Source organism: Lagopus leucura, unplaced genomic scaffold, assembly GCF_019238085.1.
Source record: "Lagopus leucura isolate 7727_CA_CO unplaced genomic scaffold, USGS_WTPT01 Super-Scaffold_100073, whole genome shotgun sequence".
NCBI classification, from domain to species: Eukaryota; Metazoa; Chordata; class Aves; order Galliformes; family Phasianidae; genus Lagopus; species Lagopus leucura.
The window spans coordinates 86,273-107,867 of record NW_024962314.1 but is presented as its reverse complement, the minus strand read 5'-3'; the positions used below and the strand labels follow the sequence as shown (position 1 = coordinate 107,867).

At 47.7% G+C, this 21,595-nt stretch overlaps 2 protein-coding genes across 2 annotated transcripts; both read right to left on the bottom strand.

Annotated features, from left to right (window-relative positions):
- Positions 1-1,038: 1,038 nt before the first annotated feature.
- Positions 1,039-10,473, bottom strand: LRIF1 (ligand dependent nuclear receptor interacting factor 1). The gene is made up of 4 exons (XM_042887074.1): positions 10,409-10,473; positions 5,362-6,877; positions 3,602-3,880; positions 1,039-2,602 (listed from the first exon to the last, which is right to left on the bottom strand). The coding sequence occupies exons 1-4, from the start codon at positions 10,471-10,473 to the stop codon at positions 2,138-2,140; spliced, it is 2,325 nt and encodes a 774-aa protein (XP_042743008.1). The 3' UTR covers positions 1,039-2,137.
- A 1,521-nt stretch (positions 10,474-11,994) lies between these two features.
- On the bottom strand, positions 11,995-21,412 carry LOC122188678 (cryptochrome-1-like). The gene is made up of 11 exons (XM_042887181.1): positions 21,285-21,412; positions 18,664-19,087; positions 17,796-17,912; positions 17,208-17,355; positions 16,773-16,913; positions 16,206-16,376; positions 15,988-16,128; positions 15,032-15,183; positions 14,229-14,326; positions 13,160-13,270; positions 11,995-12,764 (listed from the first exon to the last, which is right to left on the bottom strand). Exons 2-11 carry the CDS (start codon positions 19,074-19,076, stop codon positions 12,667-12,669), a joined length of 1,590 nt encoding a protein of 529 aa, XP_042743115.1. The 5' UTR covers positions 19,077-19,087; positions 21,285-21,412; the 3' UTR covers positions 11,995-12,666.
- Between the last annotated feature and the right edge of the window lie 183 nt (positions 21,413-21,595).

Here is a 21,595-nt window from a genome sequence, read left to right as displayed (position 1 = left end):
CCTGAAGGATTTAAGAGGATAAATGAACAGAGCTTGATCTGTTTCGCTGCACATCATCAGAATGTAAAGATGTTAAGACAGACGACAGGATAGATAGAAGACATCTGTTGGAAGAGCATCACAACCAGTGAGCACAGCACCAGACACAAGGCAAGAGGCTGCTTCTCTTTCCTGATTGCTGTCCCAGTGTGCCGGCTAGGATGGACGCAGCTTTCTTCACAGCAGTCTGTACAGTGCAGCATTCTGGGTTCGTGACAGTGCTGGTAACACACCAGCACTGTGGCTGTTGCTGAACAGTACCTGCACAGCATCCAGGTTCTCTCTGTTTTCCACTCTACCCTCCAGCAGAAACGTAGAAGTGAACAGAACCAGGACAGCAGACCCCAAATTACCAAAGCGATGCTCCACGCCACGTAACTTCATGGGTGTTTGTTGATTCTGTGTGCACCTTTCCAAGCAACCATTATGTATGCCGGTCTCGCTTCAACCAAGTGGTCAAGCATCAGCCCGCTGATGGCACACATTAAATTCTTTATTTTGCTTCGCCTGCATGCACAACATTCACCTCACCTATTAAACTGCATTTATCTCAATCCACAAATCTTCTTGCCTTCTGCCTTCTCCTCACGCAATGGGGAAGGTAAATGAGCAAGCAACTGTGCTGGCTTATGTCAACCCGCCGCACCCAATACGTAGTGAATAGTCCCACTTTTCCCACAAAACACTTCAAGACAGGCTTAGCCAAACTTACGCTGCTTCCATACTTTCAGGAACAAGATGAGACAAATGTTTTCCTCATTGGTGTCATTCACTGATCAAAAATCCCACCTCCCATAAATTAGCCTCTGTGCTTTGCATATTTACCAAGAAAGTACGTGTAACTCACTTGCTCTCTCTTACAGAGCAAGTTCCACAGGGATCTGTGATGTTGAATAAAGCCATAACTAGGTAAGAAAAAGCAACGCTATGTTCTGTTAGCAGTGCATTCATGGCAGCAGCAATAAAGACTTCAAATAACTGCATGAAGTCCTTAAAAAATTCAGTGATGTGACAAAATTTAATGTGGCACAAAGGGACATGGGTCGGCGATGGGACCTGGTCAGCTGATGGTTGGACGTGATCACCTTGAAAGTCTCTTCCAACCTAGCTCATCCTGTGACATGGACAACAGAGAGGAGCAGAAGGCCTCCATACCACATGACATTACATGCTGGGGAAACACTCTGAAGAGCTATGAAAATCATGATGGCAAAGACAGCTTCGGTGCTCTTTCTCTTCTACAGTGCAAAACGTAGGCAGCATCAAATGAAGGAGACATTCAAATAAAGATGGAACGAGTTAACGGAAGAGACATTCATCAGGAATTCTTAAAGATACCACTCACAGACAAAGAAATGTATCTTTTTTGCTTAAATAAGGAATGATTCAGTTTAACTCATTAAAGTAAAACAAACAACCCACCCTACCCAACAACCAAATAATCCTACAACCAAACTTCAACATTGCACATCTGTCAAAGGCCTTATAAAGGCTTACAACAATAACTGCAGGAAACACGTACCGAAATAACTTTGCTGGTACACTTCAGCAGCTGTTAGTACTGGTTCCCCTGGATATCAGCATCATTACTGCCTGAAGACTAATCCCCAAACCTCTTAAATAGCATTTATTAAACACTGACCATGGACCTTTTATGACAAGTGACAGTTCCTAGTAATTCACAAAAGCTGTCATGCAGTATAAAATATTAAGAAAACAAAAAAATATACATTTACAAGGGGGGAGGGTGCTATCTGCACTCTGTCTCTAACAGATGGGCTACAAATTTCCAAATTGGGGAAGTTTATTTTCTAAGACTAGTAGAGAAACCCCTTTAATGCAAAATACAGAGGATATGCTAAAAATAGTAAAAACACTCTCTTCTGTATTCTGATACGCATACATGTCCCAGAAGCACAATCTGGTGGTCCAAGTCTTTTATTTCTAGTCTTTAGTAGGAAAATTATTTTTATAAATACACATTACAAATTTCCTCAAGGTCCTCCGTTTTCCAGAAATATTCACCTTCATTCGAACGCAAAATTTCTTCTTCACGTCACTGAGATGAAGATGAATACGGTTCAGACCACCACCACCTTCAGTATTTCAGATTTGCTGCATTTTTTTTACGCATTTCCTCAAGTGCTGCTTCCCGCTCTCTCAAGAGCTGCTTGAGTCGTTTTATCTTCTCGTCCCGGATCGTTTCATCCAGGTCTGGGGGAGTCAAAGGGAAAGCATCATCTCTGAAAGAGCCTTCAAAAAGTGAAGCATGGTCTTCACAGGACACTAACACTGGAATATCTGAGTCTGTAACATCGCTGTTTTGGGAGCACAGCTCTCGCTCAGCGTCTGTTGAGGATACAAAGTCTGTGGAGATGCTTCGCTGCAATAAGGCAGGTGGAGGAGAAACACTTCTGTTTAGTGTGATAGAACTTCGGCCACTGTATTCTGAACTTGAGCTCGTGGCTGACTTCACTGATGCTTTCCTTCTCTTTCCACTGTCTGGCAGTGAAGATTTTGTTTTTCTTTTCTTAGATAAACCCTCTTCTAGATCCAAAATAACCTGTAAGATCAAGAAACACACAAAGACACTCCTGTTAAACTGAGGACCATTTGACATGACACGATCACAGTTACTGGGCACATATTGCAGGAGTTACTCATTGCTTGTTTCTTAGAATCACTTTACTAGGCAGTAGATCTGCTCAACATAGGGTTCTCCACATACAGTCATCAAAACATGAAAAGGCCTTTGACTGAGTAGAGTACAACCATACAAAAGAAAATGTAGAACACAAAGGCCGAACAGAACCACTTTCTATGGATAAAAATCATTTTCATGCATTAAAATGCAAGGCTTTACAATAAAGGAACCTTTCCAGAAGCACTCCAGAATGTTCCTATCCAATGACAAAGGACTAAGTTCATAAAGACACTGCAACTCTCAACACCTCGCAAGTACGTGAGCAAATTTCTCTAAACAACACTGATTGTGACAAAGTGGACAGCTCTTTTGTGAAGTGAGACACATCTAGCTATGTGAACGTCTGAAGTGCCTTCAAATAACAGCACTTGCCTGATCTGGAATACACAGATAAAGCTGCCCAGGAAAATTCTTGATTGCTCTGCATATATCCATTGCACTACTTGATAAGCCTAATTGTTAGTAGAAGGCTAAATACGAATCAGGGTCACAGAGGTATAGCTCCTACTCCCATAAATGCTGTCCTTTTCACTGTTCAGTCATAACTAGCGGGTCAGCATCATCAAAGCATTTGCTCTTCAGGTTTCTTCCAGCTGAACCCAGAAAAGAGGATAAGAAAGAAAAAAATAATAATAAAAGAGTACTCAGGTCATACTGAAATCACTCAGCTCTGCAGCAGTACAGAAACAAGTCCAAGGATCAGCTCCCATCCTGATCTAACAATTATCGACTTCCCCTGACAAATCCAGAGGTGAGACGGCCCAGGCAAAAAGCACAACCCGCGTACTGACGACACTCACACTGCCTTCTGAACGTGCCGCAGTACACATATTTTAGCACCAAAAAAAGTCAAGGTACCTTTTCCTCTTTAATACATTCCCGATGTCGGTCTGTTATTGTCACATCTAATGAGGAGGAAGTGCAAGAATCATTTTTCTTTTCCAAGCTGTTACTGGAGCTCACCCTCTCATCTGGTTTCTCACAGGAGGTTGTTAATGGTATTCTCTTAAGGTAGACTCTCTCCTCCTTATAGAGACCAAATTTTGTCCTTAATTGCAAATACTGTTTCCAATGTGGCTTCTCTTGGTCTTTTTTTTTATTAACTTTTCCTAGTGAATACATCTTCTTACGCTGGACCTGCAATACAGAAACAGTAAGAGAACCATGAATCTCTCCATGTATGTAAAAGCCTTAGTTTACTCAAAGCCCTAATGACAATTTGTTCTTTTCCACGAGTTGCATTTAAGACAGGTAAGCCAATTTTGAGGAATTACAGGCAAATTATCATAGGCCTAACATTAGTTACTTAAAACATCAGGTGCACTGCACAATATCCAGTAAATGCAAAGTCCAACTAGTAAACTACAGAATTAAAAGAAGCAACAGGGGCATCACCTACCCTAAAGGCCATAAGTATCAAAGGCAAATAACAAGAGATCAGTGTTCTATACATAATCGCTTTCAGGCTGATGAAAACAATTCTTATTTGCATTGTGGTTGATAATACCAATGAAGCACTATTAACCACCTCTAACATCTAATCCTCACTGTAACCTGAACTGGCTTTTTTAATATGCAAGATCAAGCTCACATCATTACATCTGGCACCCATAGGCTCGCAAAGTTAAGGACCAAAAGAAAACAACTGAAATGCTATTTTTCACAGATATTAAGTCAAACGCTACCACTTGCCATCATAAAGTCCTCACAGAAAAAAAGTCTACTTGAACAATTTTTGGGAGTGAGGAAGAGATCCTACAGTCTACTGCAATGAATAAATGCCTGAAATGTGCATACACACACTTATCTGACATTTCTCTTTGGCCTGGTCAACAGAAGTATACACTTCCTTCCGAATGATTCTTCACCTGGAGGCAAACTCCTTCTGTCTTCAGAAGCAATTGAAATCTTGACTTGCAATCCTTCATAGGTACAGAGTTTGTGGAATTTGCAGCTATAGACTTTGAGATATTTCCTACGCTATGATTTTAGAAGAATACATAGGCAGTCAAAAGGGGGACAGCTCTGTTGCCATTGAAGATTTTGAGCTTCGCCTGCCTGACATCAAGCCACAAGACAAAGAATCCCACTGCATCACAGCATGAAAGAAAGGAAATGTAGCTCTTGCCTTTGGCTCTATCAGCCAGCAGAAATTGGAGGAGCAACATCAGATTGTCTCAGAATGAAAACCTCTGCTTGACCGCTTGTCTTCCTTTCACATCATTCCAAGCTTCCCTACTTCACCCCATGCCTACAGCATCTGGCAGCAATGTTAAAAAGCAGAGAGCAACCAGAGCTTAAAGGCTGAACAGCTTACCCATATTCTCATGTGCGATAACTAATCTTGTGAAGAAACAGAGACATCTTCTCCCTGCCTTTTTTTTTTTTTTTTCCTTTATGCCTTTTCCCACTTGCACAGAGCAATTTAACTGGGAAAAGAATAACCTTTTCAGCTTTTGGACTAAAAAAATAAAATAATCTAATTTTAAACCAGCATTTCTGGTGACAGGTTACAAGGTAAAAACAGTCTGTCAACTTATGAAAAAGCCATTTCACTTAATCAGACCCAGGAGCATATAACAAGCAGAGACTGAGATTGTCACGTTTATTGGAGTTACCTTTTGCCAGTCTTCACTGAAAGCACACTCGTGTTCAGACTGAGGTAAAACAGCACTTGCTGCTTTGGGGGAATGAATCATTTCCTTGCCATCTTGGCACGTATTTTCCTGCATCCCTAACGCCGTAATTGGGGTCATTCCACTTGAGATGCTCTCCATGAAGGGCAAACTCTTTCCCTGGTTTACAGTGGAACTCTGCTCCTCAACACTTGGTATCACCAGAGCTGCAGATGCAGATTTTAAGTCATTTCTTAAACTTCCAGGTGAAGAAGCTTTAGAGTTTGTACACACTTTAGGATCTTTCTGAGGTAACGGCACTCCTTTGTTTTTGGATAATACCAGATTCACCACTTTATTGCTTATTTTAGTGACTTCAGTAGAATCAATTAGCTTGGATGTTCCCTTTTTAAGTGAAGCACCATAAGAGGAAGATGCCTGCACGTCAGCTTGGGCTGACAGAACATCAGAACCTCTCCTGGTCAATAAATAGACTTTCCCATTGCACATGACCAGAGCATTATCCTTAATGGACGTGATTTTTGTTTTGCTTACACCAGAACCAGTAGAAAAGCGTGACAAAATATTTGCAGAGTTCACTTCTACATTCTTCATATCTGACAAAGTTTTCAAGATCTTGGAAGCCACGTTATTTGATGACTTTACAGGAATAAGGCAGGGCGCTGGCAACTGCGGACTTTCTCGCACAATCCATTTCATTGGTGCGTGCTGGCACTGCTGACCATCAGACGTTCCTGTCTCAGGAGAAGAGCTGTGTGCCTTTTGTGGAGCTGCCATTAGCAACGTTTTTGAAACATCTGGGGCAGGTTTGGGGTTGTCAGCTTGCAAACGCTTGGGAAGTACTGTTTTCACTGCGTTCACAGGTGACACATAAATCACCATTGGCATTTTTTTACTATCAGCTCCATCAGACGCATTTGTTGCTGCAGCGGCAAGTATTTTTTGCTGGATTGAAGCCGGTAAAAAAGAAGCTGGGACAGATTTCACTTCTGCATCCGCTGGTATCTGGAGGTGGTGGCCAGAGGGCAGAACTGGAGGCTTCACAGAAATGGGATTATCTTTGGTGTTTCCCAACATGTGTGCAGTGTGACTCTGCTCAGATGAACTCGTTACGGCAGCGTTCTGCAAAGACCGTCTATCAACCGAAACACAACTACTCTGAACGTCAGCAGCTGATTCTGTCGTTACGCTTTCTTTATCAGAACCTGCTCTAACACCTCCCTGTTTGTCTAACGTCCTTGCAAGGATAATCTTTCCAGAATTAGGAGACTGAAAAACAGGTATCTTAACAGATGAAGATGCAGCAGTACTGGCAAGCTGTGTCTTAAAAGCAAGATGGACTGGACTAGAAACATTCCCGTTAGGATTATTTGACATGGCTGAAGACTGAACTACTGGCACAAAGTTTCCAGAAGGTTTAGAAATTGGGAGTAATTTCAGAAGGTTTTTTCCATCTGGTCCCGTCGTCTGAACTACTCGGTACATACAGCCTGCAATGCTTAACAAAACAAAGAAAGGAGACAAGAAAGAAAAAAAAGAAAGAAAGTATAAGTGAACACAGCACAGATATTTTAAATAATGTCCATCAGTGAATTGTACACCCAGTGCTGCTATGCCTTAGAAACAGACTAGCTATCAAAAAACTCCAGATCTGATTTTCAGCAACCACAGAGGCAAAAATCATGCTGATCATACTATATATACATTTTGGGTTAGCATTTCAGAATACTACAGACTAAACATCACATCCAACAATTACACCATAGAGAAGCAAGAAAGAGCATCCTTCTCAGATAACAACGAGGTTAAAGACCCAAGGAAACATCTTAAATTATCCTTCTCTTCTGCTCACTGGGCCTTTCTTTCTCCAATGGGAGAAAAAAAAAAAAAAAAAAAGCTATCTCCAGCTTTAACAGAAAAGCTGTACTTTTGCTCCTTGCTGTATTAATACCCATAGTTAGCGATAAGAAGTACCGAATTTCAGGAAAGCTTCAGGAAAATACAGGCAGATTAATCACTTGACAAGATGGAAGCAGAAATTACTTTAGACAAACTAGTGGAAAAAATAAAATAAGATGCAAAATACATTCACTTGTGAAATAAGATGCACGGTGTCCAACTCATTTGCCTACAGCTCACCTGCTCATTCTTTCTCTGGACAGATACGTGCTACAAGGTCAGTCATCTTCAAAGAAATTAAAGAAAACGAATGTAATCAAGGAACACATGGAAGTTCTGTATGACTTATAGAAACAGGAGTCTAAGAAGAAAAGGGCTTCAAGAACTAGAAGGAACACAGAGAATCAGAACCGCTGAAATCTGAAGATGCAGATGTGAAGACAAAAAGTCAAAACAGCAGACAGACAGAACCTCATCAATTTGAAAGTTGTGACTGCTTCAAATGCCAAGATAGGAATGACGTAAGACTTTCAAATCCATTGCAAGACAGAGAGACGCTCCCACTGCGCACGAGTTCCCATGAACGCACGGATCTTCCCCAGAGAACTCCTGGACTCTCAGTGTAACAACCTACTGCCCCAAGCACTGCCAACAGGGCACAGCAGGCTGATGCCAACAGAACGGAACAGTTCCTCTCGCTAGAGTAGAAAAGATCCAATGAACAGCACGTAGCTTCATGGCTTGACATCAGAACCAGGATAAAAATGCAAAGCTGCCAACTCGAGCATCAGTCACCAAAAATATTCTAGCTCTGTCCTACTGACTTTCTACATCAACAAATTAACCGAAAACATGATCTTATTTCCCAGACTCAGTCCAGATGACAACAGTACTGCGTTCTGCTTGCTGTCAAGTAGTTTTTCAACCACTGAAACTTTTTTTCTGGCAGCCAAGTAATACAGCTGGGTCTTCCAAGTCAGCTTAGAATACAGCCATTAGTAGAGAACATCCACACATGAAGCCGTTGCATCTGCTCAAACGTGGTCCTTTCCCAGCAAATGAGAAACCAGAAGGGCGCTCTTGACTCCCTGATTAGATCAGCTCCTGGTTGTCAGAGATCGCATTTCCCTTGATGGCCAATATAAATGTCTGTGCTACTGTCTGTCTAAAGGCTTTAGACATGCAGAGTTTTCTTTGCTGTAACCTTACAGGTAGCACTTACCAAAGTATTGGACAATTACGTCCAATTTCATTTCTAGGCATTCTGTGTGGAAAAAGAAGAGACTGAAGTAATTTATCGGTGCAGCGGTCAGGAAATTCTTTGTTTTAAAAACAACAGCATCCTGGAAATGACAGCATTGCCAACATGCCACGTAGTTCTCACTGGATGCTACCAGAGCAGTCAGTGGTAAAACAGAGTAGGACGTTTTGGAACCAGAAAGGTCAGCTGATAGAAACTAGCATGGAAGCATCGTGATCTTACATAAATATTTCTGCTTAAATGAAGAGCAACAACTAGAAACACTTGAATGTTTGAATGTAATTAAAGCAGAAGAAAATAAACAAACAAACAAAAAAAAACCAACGTGTTTTTTGAAGCACTTTTAAACCTCCCAGCTCCACTGATGATGCAGAACCACGAAGCTCAGCACTGAGCTCCTAGACAGCACTTCGAACCACCATCCGAAATTCTCAACAGAGGTCAGTGACACCAAAGTGACAAAACAGCAAAAACTGTTATTATTTTGCTACAAAGACAGCATGTGTGGCAATACCAAAAGCTTCCTCCTCAACTACAGGAGTTGAGCATTAAGCAACCAAGGAAAGCAGTGATAAGAGAAGGAAACAGGAAGGAACGATATTTTTAACATATATATATAAGCACCACTTTCATATCAAGCTAGAAGAACAGAAAGTAGATCCTGTATTTTCCTCTGTTGGAATGATTCCTGTTTTCTTCACTCATACAATCAACCACAGCAATATCTTTGTATTGCAGTCTTTTCTTTCTGGTGAGCTGCTTTTCCAGCTGCCCATCTTCCCAGGTAACGCTTCAGAAACAACTTCCTCCTCCTAACTATGAATAAACCAATCAGGGACCACAAGTTCTACAAACCTCAGAAAACCAACTTCATTTATTTCAATGGGCACAATCAAATCCTGGAAGCGGCCAAACAAGACTGAGCATAAATTGGAGGCCTAAGCCCAGGAACAAATTAAAGCAAACTGACTGCAGTTCACATTCCCTTCATACAGCCACGTCCTGTCCATGCCTAAACTGAGCATCATAATTAAGTTTTGCTGTTATCACTGAACAAAGTCTAGAAAGCGATTCTGACTTTCTGTGCGAAGCCAGAAATCCTGCCCAGAACTTTGGTGAAAGCCTTTCCCAACAGCTTCTTATTTTCCCATAATCCAGCAACTTTCAGCAACGGCAGCAAAAAACATTCAGTGCTGGTTCACAGCTCTGTACAGAAACACTTTCTCCCGCCCCAAAACAGCCCTTGCGGTAAGAGAACAATTAAGAACAATCAGGACAATCAGGAACAATTAGTAACAATTAGAACAACGACTCCCAGCGCCGCTCGCCATGGAGCGCCCACCAATGCTCCCAGCACAGCCGGCCCAGCCGCGCCGCTCGCCGCCAGCCCCGAACGGCAGAAGGCTCAGAGCGCAACGAGCGGCCCCACAAGGACAGCAGCCGGGCGCAAAGCCGCCGTGCAGCCGGGAGCCGGCGGGCCCGACCGCGCGTCTCCTTCCCGCACGTCGCCCCGTCGAGGCGCCCAGCGGCCGGAGGCGGGACACGCGCCCTCGACGGCCGCCCGGCCCTCCCGCTCCCGGCTTCCCCCCGGATCCTCCCCAGCCCAGCGCCCCGCGGCGGCCGCCCGGCCCCGCGCGTTGCGGCCTCGCCCCTCTCAGCGCCGGGCCCCGCCGACGGCGCGAGGAGGGTGGCGGGACCGTACCTGGCGGGTGGCTCCCTGCTCGGCCGTACCGGGCCCTGCCGAGCCGCCTGGGAGCGCGGCGGCGGAGACGGCGGCGGCGGCGTCGTCGCCCGCCCCCGTCCGCCCTCCGCCGGGAGGGGGCGAGCGCCGGGCCGGCCCGCACCGCGCCGCCCGGGCCCGGTACTCACAACTGCTGTGCGCTGCCCGACCGCTCCTCTCGGCTCCGCGAGGCCCCCGGCGGGCGGCGGGACATGGCGGGGCGGCCCCAGCCGCGGGGCCGAGCGCAGAGCCGGCTGCGAACAACGGCCGCGGCGGGAGGGGCGCGGCGGGCCGTCACTTCCTGTACAAGAGCCGCCGCTCGGGGGCCGCTTCCGTTCCGGACACTTCCGGGAGAGAGAGGAAATGGAACGCGACGCCGCCCTGCGGCAGCGAGGGACATTGCGAGCGGCGGCCGCACTTCCGGCCGGAAGCGGTTGGCGGCGTCGGGGTGGGAGAGCTTCTCGCGGGACCGGAAGTAAGGGAGTGAAGGAGTCGCTCCTGGCGCCCCCTCGTGGCCACATGGCGCCATCGCAGCGCCCCCTGCCGGACTCTGGGCGCACAGCGCCGCTCCGCTCCCCGCACAGAGCGAGCGGCAGAACCTCGCGCTGAATCCATTCGTGCAGCCTCCAAGATTCGCGGCCCCTCTGTCTGTCACGAGAGGAAAACTTTACTGGAGAGCAACTCGGTGACATTTTGCTTTGTCTGACTGCAGATTGTCACAGCAGTGTGAAATGCAGAGCACACGAGGGGCTCCTCGCTGTGCTGGGAGGAGCAACTCAGTGGAGCTCTGTTCTTCCACCTGTGTTGGCAGATTGCTCTCACCCATGATTTCCTACTCTGACAAAAGTGGCCCAAATAGTGGCTCAGACATTTCATTGCCCATTCGAAGTTGAAGTTCTTATCACAGTAGGATCCCCATTTCCAAGCAGCATTTACTGCAGAGCTTTCATTGCCACAGGATACCGCTGAGCTTATGGGGAATGAGGGAACTTCATCTCTGCTTTGTCACCAAGAAACAACATCTTCCAGCTCCACTGCTCTTGCAGTTTCCTGCTCAAGTGTTTCTCCTACATAGTTTATTTGCAGACACAAATCTCAGTTTTTCCAACCAAAGACCAAACCGTGCAGCTGCTTTTCAACAAAAGGTGTCCCCAAGATTCTTTGAACCTCCACACCTGCAGTCTCTCCTCCTAGGAAGCAATGCCACTCCATCCTCATGCACACCTATGACCAGCGAGCACCCAAAGTCTTTGCTTGCACAGCAATGCTAGACGTGACACTGAAACAGCAAAAGCTGTCCTCTTTAGAACACGAAGGAGATGAGTGTGCCTTAAAAACACGATGCAATACCCAGCTCTGCATCGCTGCAATGCCCTCATCCAGGGCTCAGCCTTTCATTCAGGTCATCCTGGCAACCCTTCTGTGTGCTGAAGAGGAGCATGCCGAGAAGCACCAGCACAGCCAGCAGCTCAGTTCTGGCTTAGCACAGCAGGAGGACACGGCCCATTCTCAGATCTTTCTGATGGTCCTCACAGCTTTTGTATTTACTGTAAAAAAAAAAAAAACAACAACACACCCCCAGTTCATGTGGCTCATAGGCTGCTTCTGCACTGGTCAACAGATGCCTTCAGAGTGAAGAAGTCTGGGCGTATGGGATTGATGCAGTAGTTGTCTTCTTTCCAAAGAGGGCAGATGGACACCAATTGTGACAACAGATTAATCTACAGACCTTACATTTTTTCATGTCAGAAACAATTTTTATTTCCTTTATAAACAAAAGTAGCACCCACAGTGATGAAAACCCACAACCATAACAGAACCCCAACCATAACAAAGAAAACAGGCTATTCAGCCTTGTGACACTTCAGAAGGAGCCATTCCAACGGAAGGGGGAATTTTTACGTGTGATACATGAGAGGAATAAAATACCTATCCTACAGTTCTAGAGGAATAAGCCGAGAAGGACATCAGCCCTAATCCACTGAGAAACTATACAACAATGCCCTTAAAATTTGCCTGTCTAAGGCAAATCCTGCTTTTAACACTAATTTGTGAAAACAGTAATATAAATCTATTCTTAAACTGACATGTATTTGTCACGTTGGAAAGAGTGGCATTTATCATCAAAACTATTTATAAAGAGGCATGAACATTGAGTGGATTTGAATAATAGCAACAGAGAAACATGTCCATTACCTACAGCTGCAATAAATGACTACTAAGCCACCAACAGACAGACAAATTCATTCAAAATAACTGCAGTAACAAATGCATAGAAGGTACAAAGCTTTTGCTGGTGGTTGGTTCACGCAGGGGGCAAAGTATGGAGTGCAGCTCCTCCTGCTCAGATGGCCTCTGCTCTCCCTTGTGCCATTTCTCAGTTCCCAGAGGGTAAATCCCGATGGATCTAGGTCTGTTCTGTCATCCTGGCTGCTTTTGTCTTTGTTAAGTTTTCCTCAGAGCGGTCCCGCTTCAGCTTCATTTCCATTGGGTCATCTGCATCATCTGTGGCAAGAAGGAAGGAAGAACAAAAGTTTGCAGCCTTTCAGACCTCAGTGCAGCAACAGCTACCCCTGACAGCAGCAGGTAAAGCTACCAAGTATGCCAGAAAACCCATGTACAGGCAACAGCAACAATGCCAGAAGCAGGCATCAGCTTCTCAAGCTTTGGCTTTCCACATCTCCAGAGCAATCACAACAACATTCACCCCACCATCCCGCAGGGTTGGTGGGTATCAATGTGCAACCTCTGGACACATCAGCGGGCACAGGGTTGGAATAACGAACTCCATATGAGCCAGGGAGAGGTGGGGTTCCCATCCCTGGAGGAGTTCAGAACCACGGAGATGCGGCACTGAGGGATGTGGGCAGTAGGGGTAGGGATGGACTTGGGGACCTCACCTCTGGTGAGCTGGGCTGTTCTGTACTGCTCCTCTCGGACCTGCTTCATCAGCTGCAGGTTGTGATCGCTGGCCTCCTTGTGGTCCACCATTGGGAAGGGGTAATCCTGACCTGGTACAACAGAGACTTGGCAGGACTAAGCAAGGACGTCTCACTGGGTTCACAGCAAAGCGAATTCTTTATGGAGCAGTGTATGGAAGGCATGGAGGATATAATTTGTCCCAGTTTAAAACAAACAAGCAAAAAGAACAGATTTTTCTAAAATCAGTTTCAGACGAGTGTGGACAAATGAAGAGAAGAAATGTAAAAATCGAAAGAAATTTGGAGCATAAAGCTGCTAATTCCAAATTATTTGCTTTGGCAATATAAGAAAGTGCTGATGCTACAGAAATGACCCAGCTTGCCATTTCTGTGAGAGGCACTGATAACAAACACGATGGCACTGGATAAATGGATCTTTGGTGCCATTAAAGGACACAGCTAAATTTATCAATGCAGCCTTGTTTGATGTTTCGATAAAGGAATTTGAGAATAGGTTTCAAGATTGCTGGGAAAAAAAAAAATCATCAATTTTTTGGTACATTTATGACTCCATTTTCAGTCACAAATGCACTGCCTGCAGATGTTCAGATTGAATGCACAGCGTTGCAATCAGATATTCAACTCAAAAAATTGACCATGCCTCTTTATGGGACTTTTACAAGACCCCTTTTACCTGAGAAAAACGCCCCTCGCTCCACAATCGTGCCTCATCCGTGTCACCACTTTTTGGTAATATCTACATTTGTCACCAACTGTTTTCAAGGATGAAATGCAGGAAGAGTAAAACTTCACCAAAGATGTGTGATGAGCACGTTGGGGACTCACTAAGAATCGCAACCACTGCCATCAAATCAGACTGAAGGATTTACAAAGAGTGGGCTGGGTGACTCCATTGGGCTGCTGGGTGAATCCATTGACAAAGATAAACGCACGACTCGTGGTGGAAGTGTGGCACTTCCATGTCACACCTGTGATTATTTTCTTACAATTATCAACAGCAAAATCCTGAGCACAGTATCTGAGCTACCTATGATACATCCTGCTTGCTTCTGCTCCTCTTCAGAGGCCGTCCAGGGCTCGTAGATGTACTTAGAGGGAAAGTTCTTTAGAATAGGCAAGTACTTCCTACAACACAAGAAGAATAAAGTGTTTTAATTACAATCCTGCAGACAAATACACTTAAATGTAATCCAACCTACGCCACATTCATTCCTGGTGGTTTTGCTGATACTGCAATCCATGAGAGTTCTGATTCATTTTATGCAAAAGATCTTTTTCTGTTCTGAATCCTCCACCAGTTAACTTCACATAAACAAATAACAAGATTGATTTAAGCATTACTTCAGCTTTGACTTCATCCAAACTATTTTCACTGTAGACTTTCTCACTGCAAGTACAACATAGGACAGAAACCACTTTTAGACTCCTTCAAAGATCGCTGAGGAAAATCATCCTAATGTCAGCAAAGCCAGGTGTGCATTCCTGGGAGGGATGGACTCCAGGTAATCACTGATGTGTTAACAAGGCTCAGTCCACATCTGGGAGAGATGGGCTCCTTAAGGAGCTCATAAACTTCCACACTGACAGCATGGAGTGGAGCACACTCGTGTTCTCCCAGCAATTGGACGCTCCTGGAGTCTGCAGGCACTCACAGCCAATGCAGTTCCATGCTCAGTCATCACCTCCGTAAGCACAGCCTTTGGGGTTTCCTTCCATGCTGAGTAAACCACAGGGGTTGTGTTTCATGCAGATTGAGTTCCCCAGCTCCTGCTGTCAGAGGAGCAGGGAAGCAGCACTGAGCAGAAAGCACCATGCTGTGTGTGGCCCTACCTGATGTACTGCCCCTCTGGGTCTGTGCGCCTCCCGAAACGGACCGGGCAGAAGATCCGTGTGTAGTGGTGGAAGAAGGCACTGGCTGACAGCCACATCCAGTTCCCTGCATTGATGCTGTAGTCAGCATCTAAAAGCAGCTCTTCAAACACCTGCATTTTGGGGACAGGAAGAGAAAAAACACCTCTGAAATGGCTGCCTATGTGGTAAAAACACAACTGCCCAACATCCGCCACCAACCAACCAACCACCATCACCAACCAACCAACAACAGATCAACAACCACTAATCAACCAACCAACAACCAGCCAAGCAATCAACCACCACTAACCAACCAACAACCCAACCAACAAAAATCATCACTGACCAACCAACAACGAAACAATCAACAACCAACCACCACTAACCAGCTAACAACCAACAAAAAACATCACTAACCAACCAACAACAAAACAACCAACAAATAGAGGCTGGTAGATGGAGGTTGGAGCTCGCGCTGTGATCAGGATACTCTGCACACATGGAAAGAAGCTCAAGCAGGACCTGGTGTCAGAGAAACCCAAAGCCCAAGAGTCTGACTTTGAAGAGTGCTGCAGAGCGGGCTGGTCTCCAATATTATCACCATCAGCCAAAATCAGACCTTGGGGATGGGAATGGCTTCTCACCACTGCGCCCTGTACAGCACGGCCCAGACTCAAGAAAAAGACAGTGAGATTTTTATAAACCATGAGATTTTTAGCGAGGCTCAGTAATAAAGCACTGGTAGAGTCATAGAATCATTAAGGTTGGAAAAGACCACTAAGACTGCCAAGTCCTACCACCAACACACCCCCACCTTCCCCACTCCTCAGCACCATGGCGGTGCTCACGGTGTGCAGGGCTTTCTCGAGACCAGCCAGAAGGGAAAAAAAAAAAATCACCAAACAAAAAGAGAAAACGCAAAACCAGAAGTGAACCTTCATGCCCTCCTCCCAGCTGATCCAAAGGTCCCCGCGGGTCAGGAAGCAGGCGGCAGCGTGCCGGGCAAGGTGATGGATCCAGCCCTCCTGCCTCAGCTGGGTCATGATTGCATCAATCCATGGGAAGCCCGTCTGAGCCTGAGGCAGAAATCAACGTCAGCCCTCCTGCGTGGTCTGAGCCAAAACGCGGCCATCGTGGAAATGCACCTCGTTACCGTTTTCCATCTGTGGAGCCTCTCAGCATCCTCATACCAACGGATCTGGAGGCAGATGGGATTCCCGGCCATTTTGGTGAAGTTTGGTGTTGCTGATGCCACCGTGTAGAAGAACTCCCTCCACAGCAGCTGCCCTTGGAGCGACACGGGGGGCAGGGAGTGGTGCTTGGCCTGCAAAGACACGGAGATCAATGCTTCTGTTTCCTCATTCCGTGCAGCTTCACTCATTTTGTGATGCCCGCAAAATAAACATTAATCTTAACCACACTGCTGCCTCCATGGTGGTTTCCCATGAAAGCCAAAGACCTGAAGCAATGCTTCTTGCACCAAAGCTGAATTCTGTTAGATCTCGTTTAGCCTTGAGCTTTCCCAATCTACCTTCCAAAAAGGTATCGCATAAGGATTTTTGATACTAGACATACATTGATCAGCATAGTCTGGATTCATAAGACATTGCGAGAAGACTGTGCCAAAGTTGCATTATTTGCATCATCTCTCAGCCAAGAAGGTTAAACCCCAGCCTCAGAAGCATTAGCCTTGCTTGACTATGGCCGATTTTTCCCTTACCTGAGCATAAATGTTTGACAGCCTATAAAAGAAGCTGCGGACTGACAGGCAGCCCATGCTGAAATAGGGGCTCAGGCCGGTGGTGCTTGGAAGCAGTGAATTTGGGACTGTTTTCGGCTTGGTGAAACTGGCCACCCAGCCCTGAAATGAGAACAGAAATCAAGGTTCAGGCAGAGCAAGGTGAGAAATGTTCAGCCAATGGACAGGGATGGGCTCTTGGCTGTTGGCTCATGCATGTGCAACACACCCATGGAAAATACTCCGACCACAATCCTCCCATCAAGAACAACAAAATCCCGAGGTGGAGCTGCTTGGAGGGCAAATCCTCAGCAAGAACTGGAGGCCACAGCCAACTGGTTTCTCGCAGTCCAGCCCCAACCACGCGCCATTGGATGGCACCAACCTCAGCCCACCCGCACAACCATCAGGACAGACCTGGTCTGCCAGGTGCTGCTCCAGGCGCTGCAGCCCTTCGCTCTCCCCTCCTCTCCATGGGGAGATGCTCTCAGGGGGGATCTTCAGATCCGTGGGCAGAGGGACCCTGTAGCACTCAGCCAGGCCCAGCTCAGGGGGGCTGCACCTCCTAATGTGAAAGAGAGAGAACCAGAGCCAAGAGAGTTTGCCAGACCCCATTCACACACCCAGACCTCCTCTGTTGTGGCACAGGGGAACCAGAGCACAGCCAGAAACCCCAAGCTGAATCCTTCGTAGGGGAGAAGGAGCCCATCAGAGCCAGAATCCAAGGTTGGAGAGCACCAGGATGCGGTGAAAGAGACCTGGAATTCCTTGGCCTCTCCTCTGCTCAACCTTCATATGCACGAAAAGTTTGTCTCAATGCACCCTACAGAAGCCTTCAGACTGTGCCACCCTCACCTGCTCTCCTCTCCCGACAGTGGGATCACATCAATAACCCTCCACACAAAAAAGCAACGCAACGTCATGACTGAAAGTCACTGTCATCATTTGACGCCACTCATTTGGGCAGAGGAAGGCCCTGCAGGTCCCCTGTTGGGTCTCACTTACTGGAAGTCCTCAGCTGTGAGATTTCGGACTGGCATCTCCGGGTCCCCGAGCAGGGACAGGATGTGAAGGAACCTCTTGTACGTCAGCGGGGGAGTCCCACCATTCAGCTCCAAAATCCTACGCGTAAAATAAAATCAGTGCTTGTGGTAACATGGATCAAGAAGGAAACTGGAGCTGTGTGTGGATGCGCGGGGAGGTGACAGCACAGTAACAGCCCCAGCCTGTGGAGCAACAACCAGTGGGAACAGATGGTTTGGATTCAAGATGGAACACCACATCCATCCTTGTGTTCACACCAAATAAGGGCTTTTCAGGGTGAGGGGTTAAGGCTGTTTTAATGAATACCTCCCTATCATTATTAACTTCAATATCTGCAGGCTTTCAGCTGTGAATAACTGCGTGGACCCACAATGACCCACACACCAGTGAAAGTTGATCAGATAGATCCCAAAAGGCAGACAGAAGGATGCGTACAGAAGTCCTTTTGAATGTAGGACCATAGAATCATCAAGGTTGGAGAAGACCCTCAGCTCATCCAACCATCAGACCATTCCCATGCGCTAGTGAATTTCTCCTGCTGTTTGAGAGTAGTCAGTGGAAGGGCTTAAAGTGAATTAAGCTGCCCACAGGGGAAAAAATAACAAATTCCTCAGGCTCCAATTAGAACCAACATCCTGTGCAACCGCTGAAGCTTCTTCTGCCAACTCGGAATTCTCCAGCAGCCAGTGCCACTGCCTCAGAGAGCCCCACCTTCTCAAAAGGAACTCATCAGAGGAACTGAGATCCTCAGCCTTTCCTCCATGATGTTTGCTAAACGTAAAACAAGCCTTTCGGAGATGCCTTGCTGGTCTGTAGGGCAGCCACGTACCGTTGGGTGTCGTAGAGGCTGTGGCCCATCAGTGAGAGCACCTCGAAGCCCAGCTCTTCTCCCAGAGCCCGAATGTTGGCCTCCATCTCCTTGTAAAAGGGCTCCATCTCCGCATCCAGAGTCACCTGTGTGATGTTCCACTTCTGGACGTGATCTCTGACTACAGACTCGTACTCTCCTTGAATGACCAGCAAGCAGGAACCCAGCTGGCACAAACTGCTCCTCAAATCCTCCAGGGATTGCAGCAGGAAATGCCACCGCAGGGCTCCTATGTGCATGGCGGACGTCATGAAGGCTCTGTCCAGGATGTAGACGGGGTAGACGACCTCAGAGGATTGCAGTGCAGCCAGCAGAGTTGGGTTGTCGTGCAGCCGGAGGCCCTTCCGGAAGAGGTGGATGGTGCGGTGCTGCATCCTGCCCACAGCTGTGGGAAGGGAGAAGAGAAGGCTCTGGAAAGATCTTATTGCACCAGTGGTCATCGTGGGCAGTTGGGCAGCAAACCCCCACAGGTCCCTTCCAACCCCCGTGGCTCTGATTCTGAGATCTGCCCCTTCCAACCTCGGCCATTCCACGATTCTACATTTGCTTGGAGAGTGCAGCATCCCCATGAAGGAATGAGGGCAAGTGATGGCCAGAAACAGAGCTCCTAACACTGCTCAGCTCTGTTTGCAGCAATCTTTTCTGTTTTTTCATAAGCTCTCATGGGAGAGAAAGGACCAAAGTCCTGTGAACACAGCAGGTCCCACTGCTCAGCAGCTGAGTCCCGTGCTCACAGGGTTCTCCCCACACTTATAGATTGACAGAATCATTAAGGATGGAACTTCTCATCTCTCCAAGCCCAACCCCACCCCACTGTGCCCATAGAAACATCCCTCAGTGCCACAGCTCTGAACCCCACCAGGGACACTGACCCCGTCTGTGCCAACACATCGCTGCCCTTTTGGAGAAGAAATGGCTCTCAAAAACCCAACCTGATCCTCCTCTGGAACAACACGAGGCCGTCACCTCTCATCCATCGTTACCCTTTGAAGCATTGCAGCTGACCTGAGGGCTGCAGCTGGGGGAGCTCAGGGCAGCTCACAGGGATGCACTCAGGGAGCAGCAGCGAGCAGCAGCAAGGAGCCCTGCCTCCCCCTGGGTTTGTGCCAACCTGCTTCTTGTTCCAAGCACCCACCCAAAGAATCAGAAGACAGTGGATGAGCACGGGATGAAGCAATTATCTCTAACCTGCTTCAGCTCCTCCCAGCAAAACTCCCTTCCTACACCCTCCTAAATGGCCGCAGTGCTGACGCAGCTCTGCCAACCTCACGCTGTGCCCAAAAGCACACCTTGGCATCGCCGAGATGCACCCAGCGCAGCCCCAGCTATAACACAGCCCACTGAGCGCCCCACAGACCCAAACCCACAAACTCACAGGCACTGAGGAGCTCACGGAGAGCACCAGGAAGGAGCCCAGCACCGACTGCACGCCACGGAAGAACAGGAAAAGCAAAGTGCCAACGCCTGGGGAGCACCCAGCTGGCACGTGGGGCATGGAATCACGTGTAGTGTGCAGAGCAGGGAGTCTGCAAGGGCTGCTCTGAGCACCACGGCCCCATCTTCAGGTTTGGATCAGATATTAGGCGAAATTCCTTCTCTGAAAGAGCAGTCAGGCACTGGCATGGGCTGCCCGGTGGGATCACCATCCCTGGAGGGGCTCAAGGAACGTGGGATGCGGCACTGAGGAACGAGGGCAGCCAGTATGGTGGGATGGTTTGGAAATCCATGCGTCTGTGCAGTGATTATTGCTCAGATATTGCCCTCTCATGGCCAGAAGACCAAAAGCACCTATCAAACACACATCGCTAATTACTATGGAATACCCCGAGCTGTAAGGGACCCACAGGGATCACCAAGAGTTAAAGACACATTGCTGGTTGTGTTCTCCTTTCCGGGAGCTTTTTGTAGGGATGAACATCACAACCCATGGGTGCCCTCCACACCTCAATGCGTTCAGCCATCACTTTTTGTGATACGACACAAGCCTGAGTTTGCTAATTAAATATCACCAAGTTCTGATGAGTCAAGTTATCATCAGAGTCGGCTGATGGGTGTTGCTGTCCCTTGAGCTCCGCCCTGTTGCAGATTGGGCTGAACGGTAATTAACGCTAATTAACGAGGTGCCTTTTTTCAAGGTGCTCCTCTGCTCAAAGCCAGGTCGGGTCCCTGCACGGTGCCCCATGGAATCACGTTTCTACACTTCACAAGTTGGCTGCTCCGAAAGTAATGCCTCCTGTTTATTTTCATGGCAATCCCAACAGCTGCAAGAAGCACAATCACACGTGTTGACGGAGCGACTTCTCAGCTACAAAACTTCATTTCTTTGCGCTATTTGCACGGGTACCCCGATAGATAGAAGCAAAATTTTGGGTCTGAGGACCTGGGGCTGTCGTCACCCCACGGAGCCAACGCACAGCGCTCCTCCCCGCTGCTCCCTCTGCACTGAGAGCGCGACAACAGCGCAACGGCACAGCGCTGCACGCACACAGCCCTGCGCCCGCACCTCGGGGCTGTGCGGCGGAACCGTCACCAAAAGGACACCTCGGGAGTGACACAACACCGCCCCCGGGGCCCCGCGTTACCTCCCCGCTCGGAGCCGCGGTAGTCACCTCCCTCCTCCTCGTTTTCGTCCTCCTCGGGCCCCGCTGCCCCAGTTTCCCCGCCTGGCCCTGGGGTGACACGCAGCGCTATTCGACTTTAGGTCACGGGGCCGCTTATGCAACGCACAGCGGGAGGGAGGGGGGGGGGGGGCACCGGGGGCCGGCAGGGCTGCGCCCGCCCTGCGGAGCTCCCACGGAGGCGGGGAGCGGGGTGGGACATCGGGACACGGCACAACCCCTGCCGGCACGGCACGGCACGGCACGGCACGGCACGGCACAGCACAGCACAGCAC

What these genes read in the sequence shown, in the direction of transcription:
- LOC122188678 (XM_042887181.1), bottom strand. Translation starts at nt 19,076, where the DNA reads ATGCAGCACCGCACCATCCACCTCTTCCGGAAGGGCCTCCGGCTGCAC. An exon ending in AGCAGCACCTGGCAGACCAG is followed by an intron (nt 16,914 to 17,207) that starts GTCTGTCCTGAT and finishes TTCTCATTTCAG; the next exon opens with GGCTGGGTGGCCAGTTTCAC. An exon ending in GGCTCCACAGATGGAAAACG is followed by an intron (nt 16,129 to 16,205) that starts GTAACGAGGTGC and finishes TTTCTGCCTCAG; the next exon opens with GCTCAGACGGGCTTCCCATG.
- LRIF1 (XM_042887074.1), bottom strand. Translation starts at nt 10,473, where the DNA reads ATGTCCCGCCGCCCGCCGGGGGCCTCGCGGAGCCGAGAGGAGCGGTCG. An exon ending in TCGGGCAGCGCACAGCAGTT is followed by an intron (nt 6,878 to 10,408) that starts GTGAGTACCGGG and finishes TGTTTTGTTAAG; the next exon opens with CATTGCAGGCTGTATGTACC. An exon ending in TCAGTGAAGACTGGCAAAAG is followed by an intron (nt 3,881 to 5,361) that starts GTAACTCCAATA and finishes TCTGTATTGCAG; the next exon opens with GTCCAGCGTAAGAAGATGTA.